We start from the raw sequence: 6000 nt of genomic DNA, 5'->3' as shown, positions 1-6000 counted from the left end.
GGAGCTGTAATCACTGTCTATGTAGAGGACAGAAGCTTCTTCAGGGTCCTGTACAGTACACAGTGTCCTAAAAAAGTAACATGGAGCCGTCATCACCTGGTGTCCAAAGGAGCATCTAACCTCTGGCACAGGTTAAAGGGGTACTCCGGCCCTAATACATCTTATCCCCTATCCAAAGGATAGGGGATTAGAGGTCTGATTGCGGGAGTACCGCCACTGGGGACCCCCGCAATCTGTCATTCCGCACCCACCTTTGTGAGCTGTCCGCGGCGCTGGAAGCTCCGAGTGCAAAGTGTGAGGACCACGGGGCCGGAGTATGGTGATGTCACAACTCCGCCCCCGTGTGATGTCATAGCCCCGCCACCCTCAATGCAAGTCTATGGGAGGGGCGTGACGGCCATGTGCATAAAGACCTCTTTGTCAAAGGCTAGTTGGATGATTCTCTCAGCTGCCTATGTTCTAATAGGGTATATGGACGTTATAAAGGGGCTCCTGTAATTTTTGGTTATGCCAAGTCCCCCAGAGACGCGGCTCTAAGCTGTTCCTCCAGAGATGCGGCTCTAAGCTGTTCCTCCAGAGATGCGGCTCTAAGCTGTTCCTCCAGAGATGCGGCTCTATGGCTGTGTTTCCACTTGGCAGTCCTTTTTGAGCCAAAGGCAGATGTGGATCCATAAGGAGGGGAAGTAGAAGTCCTTCCTTTATATTTCCAATTCATTTTGAATCCACTCTTAGCTATGGCTCAAAAACTGCAGTGGTCTAATGCTAATATAGGGGGGTCCCAAGAATCTAGGACATCCACATTCCCTGATAGGACCTACAAGCAAGAGTTTTCCACATGAACACACAGGCCACCAACTTTACCTGTTGAGACTCAAAATGTTGAGCTGCTACCGAGTTGACGTCTTGGTCACTTAGTGACTTGCCCAGTTCTTGCATTACTTTATCCATCTTTAAGCCTTGTCTGTAGGGACAGGAAAAGTGATTTATTTATTTATTTTTATCAAATTTTAAGCAAATTACAAATAAATAACAACAATATAATACAGAATTAATCACACATACTTAACCCCTAACCATCCCCACCCCAGACCAACCAGAGGGGGGGAAAAAGAAAAGAAAAGTGATTCTTTAAGTGTTTAGTTTTTCTTGCAAAACCCAGAAGGGCAGTGACTATAGCATTCCATATGAGGGGACTATGGATTCCTGAAAGTTAAAGGGGTACTCCAGAGGGAAAAAAAAAGTTTTTAAATCAACTGGTGCCAGAAAGTTATACAGATTTGTAAATTACTTCTATTTAAAAACTCAATCCTTCCAGTATTTATTAGCTGCTGTATACTAGAGGAAGTTGTGTAGTTCTTTCCAGTCTGACCACAGTGCTCTCTGCTGCCACCTCTGTCCATGTCAGTAATTTTCCTGAGCAGGACCAAAACCCTATAGCGAACCTCTTCTGCTCTGGACAGTTCCTGACACGGACAGGGGTGTCAGCAGAGAGCACTGTGGTCAGACTGGAAAGAACTACACAACTTCCTCTGGAGCATACAGCAGCTGATAAGTACTGGAAGGATTGAGATTTTTAAATAGAAGTAATTTATAAATCTGTTTACTGTATTGTTTGCTCCAAAAGTGGGAAGGAAATGTCTGTGCGTCTTATGGAGCGAATGTGTGTGCCGAAGTGCAGGGACGACTGCAGAGGGGAGGCTGCTGGCCACAAGGGGGATCCTGCTGGCCACAAGGGGGGTTTGGTTCAGAATATTTTTTCTAGGTGCGTCTTATGGAGTGAAAAATACGGTAACTTTCTGGCACCGGTTGATTAAAAAACATTTTTGTTTTTCCACCGGAGTACCCCTTTAAAGAGCATCTTAATAGCAGCTTAATACACTGCTCAAAAAAATAAAGGGAACACTAAGATAACACATCCTAGATCTGAATGAATGAACTAATCGTATGAAATACTTTCATCTTTACATAGATGAATGAGATGACAACAAAATCACACAAATATTATCAATGGAAATCAAATGTATTAACCCATGGAGGTCTGGATATGGAGTCACACTCAAAATCAAAGTGGAAACCACACTGCAGGCTGATCCAACTTTATGTAATGTCCTTAATACAAGTCACAATGAGGCTCAGTAGTGTGTGTGGCCTCCACGTGCCCGTATGACCTCCCTACAATGCCTGGGCATGCTCCTGATGAGGTGGGGGATGGTCTCCTGTGGGATGTCCTCCCAGACCTGGACTAAAGCATCTGCCAACTCCTGGACAGTCAGTGGTGGATGGAGCGAGATATGACGTCCCAGATGTGCTCAATCGGATTCAGGTCTGGGGAACGGGCGGGCCAGTCCATAGCATCAATGCCTTCCTCTTGCAGGAACTGCTGACACACTCCAGTCACATGAGGTCTAGCATTGTCTTGTATTAAGAGGAACCCAGGGCCAACAGCACCAGCATATGGTCTCACAAGGGGTCTGAGGATTTCATCTCGGTACCTAATGGCAGTCAGGCTACCTCTGGCAAGCACATCGAGGGCTGTGCGCCCCCCCAAAGAAATGCCACCCCAGACCATTACTGGCCTACCCACAAACTGGTCATGCTGGAGGATGTTGCAGGCAGCAGAACGTTCACCACGGTGTCTCCAGAATGTCACGTCTGTCACATGTGCTCAGTGTGAACCTGCTTTCATCTATGAAGAGCACAGGGCACCAGTGGCGAATTTGCCAATCTTGGTGTTCTCTGGCAAATGCCAAACATCCTGCACAATGTTGGTCTGTAAGCACAACCCCCACCTGTGGACGTCAGACCTTAATACCACCCTCATGGAGTCTGTTTCTGACCATTTGAGTGGACACATGCACATTTGTGGTCTGCAGGAGGTCATTTTGCAGGGCTCTGGCAGTGCTCCTCCTTGCACAAAGGCGGAGGTAGCGGTCCTGCTGCTGGGTTGTTGCCCTCCTACGGCCTCCTCCACATCTCCTGATGTACTGGCCTGTCTCCTGGTAGCGCCTCCATGCTCTGCACACTACGCTGACAGACACAGCAAACATTCTTGCCACAGCTCGCATTGATGTGCCATCCTGGATGAGCTGCACTACCTGAGCCACTTGTGTGGGTTGTAGACTCCGTCTCATGCTACCACTAGAGTGAAAGCACCGCCAGCATTCAAAAGTGACCAAAACATCAGCCAGGAAGCATAGGAACTGAGAAGTGGTCTGTGGTCACCACCTGCAGAACCACTCCTTTATTGGGGGTGTCTTGCTAATTGCCTATAATTTCCACCTGTTGTCTGTTCCATTTGCACAACAGCATGTGACATTGATTGTCAATCAGTGTTGCTTCCTGAGTGGACAGTGGGATTTCACAGAAGTGTCAGTGACTTGGAGTTACATTGTGTTGTTTAGGTGTTCCCTTTATGTTTTTGAGCAGTGTATATAAAACAGCATGTCCAGAGCTGCCTGTGGCCGCCCTAGGGGGGCTTATTATACAAGTCATATATAAAGTCACCTCTCTCGTAACTTCTTCAGCTCCACGTCTCTTTCTCCCAGGAGCTCCGAGATGCTGACGTAGTAGTTGTGCTCCAGGTTGAGAAGTGTTTCCGAGGCCGGGGAGTGGATGAGGTCGTGATAAATGTCGGCAAAATCCTCGTCCCAGTTGGGCTCCTCTGGCCAGGCATGTTCCAGTGTTGTCTGTAGGGAAGAAGTTTCACTATAGTTTTGACAGATCACACAGACATGTGAAAAGTTTTGATCAGTGTTTCCCAACCAGGGTGCCTCCAGCTGTTGCAAAACTACAACTCCCAGCATGCCCAGACAGCCCTTGGCTGTCTGGGCATGCTGGGAATTGTAGTTGTGCAACAGCTGGAGGCACCCTGGTTTGGAAACACTGATCTGAGGTCTCAGTGCTGATTTATAGATTTAGCAGGGAGAAGCACGTGGCTGTGCGCTTCACTCCCTAAATAGCCGATCTACTGCCGGAGTTGGGTTCTATAGACTTATATAATGGGGCCCGTCTACTGATATTTGTCAGATAGCACAGCCAGCGAAGCGCACAGCGACATGCTTCTCCCAGAGATATAAATATATATACAGTGACCCCTCGACCTACGATGGCCCCGACATACGATAATTTCAACATACAATGGTCTCTCAGAGGCAGCATCAACATACGATGCTTTTGTATGTCGGGGCCATCGCATAAATGGCTATCCGGCAGCACAGACTGCTTCAGCTGCCACCGGATAGCCGTTTACGGTGCCCCGTGTGCTGCAGTGATGATCACTTACCTGTCCTCGGGGCTCTGGCGCGTCCTCTTAGGGATCCCCTCCATCATCGTCATCACGTCGCTGCGCACGCCGTCCCGTCATCCAATAGGAGCGGCGTGCGTAACAACGTGATGGCGGCGACGGAGAGCGAGGATGCCGGGGAAGCAGAGGCCTTGCCGGAGCATCGGGGACACCCCGGGGACGCGGCGACATCGATGGAAGGCGACATCCCGGGCAGCGGTGACGGTCTGGAGTGGCAGGGACAGGTGAGTACAACTTCCTCTACCAGTGGTCTACAACCTGCGGACCTCCAGATGTTGCAAAACTACAACTCCCAGCATGCCCGGACAGCCGTTGGCTGTCCGGGCATGCTAGGTATTGTAGTTTTGCAACATCTGGAGGTTCGCAGGTTGTAGACCACTGTCCTATACTTTACATTGCACGGATCCCTCAACATACGATGGTTTCAACAAACGATGGTCCATTTGGAACGGATTACCATCGTATGTTGAGGGACCACTGTATATATATATATATTGGAGGGGGGCTCAGAGCGAAGATCCTGATTAGTCAAAAAAGTGTTTAGATGTTTTCGCTAACTAAACTGGAGAAATTCATATTCCAACTTCCTTAAAGGGGTACTCCACTGGAAAACATTTTTTCTTAAATCAACTGGTGCCAGAAGGTTAAACAGATTTGTAAATGACTTCTATTAAAAAAAATCTTAATCCTTCCAGTACTTATCAGCTACTATTTGCTCCAGAGGAAGTTTTTTCCTTTTGGATTTCCTTTCTGTCTGACCACAGTGCTCTCTGCTGACACCTCTGTCCCTGTCAGGAACTGTCCAGAGTAGGAGAAAATTCCCATAGAAAACCTCTCCTGCTCTGGACAGTTCCTGACATGGACAGAGGTGTCAGCAGAGAGCACTGTGGTCAGACAGAAAATAAATTCAAAAAGAAAAGAACTTTCTGTGGATCACAACAGCAAATCCCCATAGCAAACCTCTTCTACTCTGTGCAGTTCCTGAGAGAGACAGAGGTGTCAGCAGAGAGCACTGTTGTCAGACAGAAAAGAACAACTCAACTTCAGCAGCTGATAATTATTGGACGGATTAAGATTTTTTAATAGAAGTAATTTACAAATCTGTTTAACTTTCTGGCACCAGTTGATAAAAAAAAAAAAAAAAAAATGTTTTTCAGTGGAGTACCCCTTTAAGAAGGATTTGTCAGCTCTCCTGACACTTCTCTATTCTCCATGAAATAACAATGCTGCAATGTGCCGTTCCTCTGTTATTCCTCCTGTAAATGTATTCCTGAAATGACACCATTCTGCTGCAGGGAAACTTCTCGCTGACACGGGGGGAATGGTAACACATGGTTGTCCATTCATTTATACATGTCCAGGAGGACTAAGGGCGCGTTCACACTGAGTAATTCCTCTTGAATTCTCCGCATAGAAATAATTAACATCTGCTTTGCCATTGACTTCAATGTATTTTACTCTGAACTGTTCCCACTGTGTAAATTCCGCTCGCGGAATTCCGTTCCGCTAGAAGAAAGAACAAGTGAATTCTTCTTGCGGAATACGCGAGCAGAAGTCCATTGAAGTCAATGGTAAAAAAAAATTCCGCTTGAAATAGATTCTGCACGGAATTTGTGTGGAAATTCTGCACGAAAAAAAACATAAATAAAAAGGGTAATTCCAATTGGTGGTTGTAGTCCCAAAAAAAAAAAATAACA

General features: G+C 46.9%; 1 protein-coding gene across 3 annotated transcripts in view; it reads right to left on the bottom strand.

The window, feature by feature from the left end:
• Positions 1 to 6000, bottom strand: part of C4H12orf4 (chromosome 4 C12orf4 homolog) — a 72592-nt gene that overhangs the window by 47176 nt on the left and 19416 nt on the right. For all 3 annotated transcript variants that reach the window (XM_056517237.1, XM_056517239.1, XM_056517238.1), the window contains 2 exons: positions 3505 to 3686; positions 862 to 961 (listed from right to left, as the gene is read on the bottom strand). In XM_056517237.1, the coding sequence (XP_056373212.1) occupies positions 862 to 961; positions 3505 to 3686 (282 nt within the window). The remainder of the gene's footprint in view (positions 1 to 861; positions 962 to 3504; positions 3687 to 6000) is intronic.

This window comes from Hyla sarda, chromosome 4, assembly GCF_029499605.1.
Source record: "Hyla sarda isolate aHylSar1 chromosome 4, aHylSar1.hap1, whole genome shotgun sequence".
NCBI classification, from domain to species: Eukaryota; Metazoa; Chordata; class Amphibia; order Anura; family Hylidae; genus Hyla; species Hyla sarda.
This window is presented reverse-complemented; position numbering and strand designations above follow the sequence as displayed.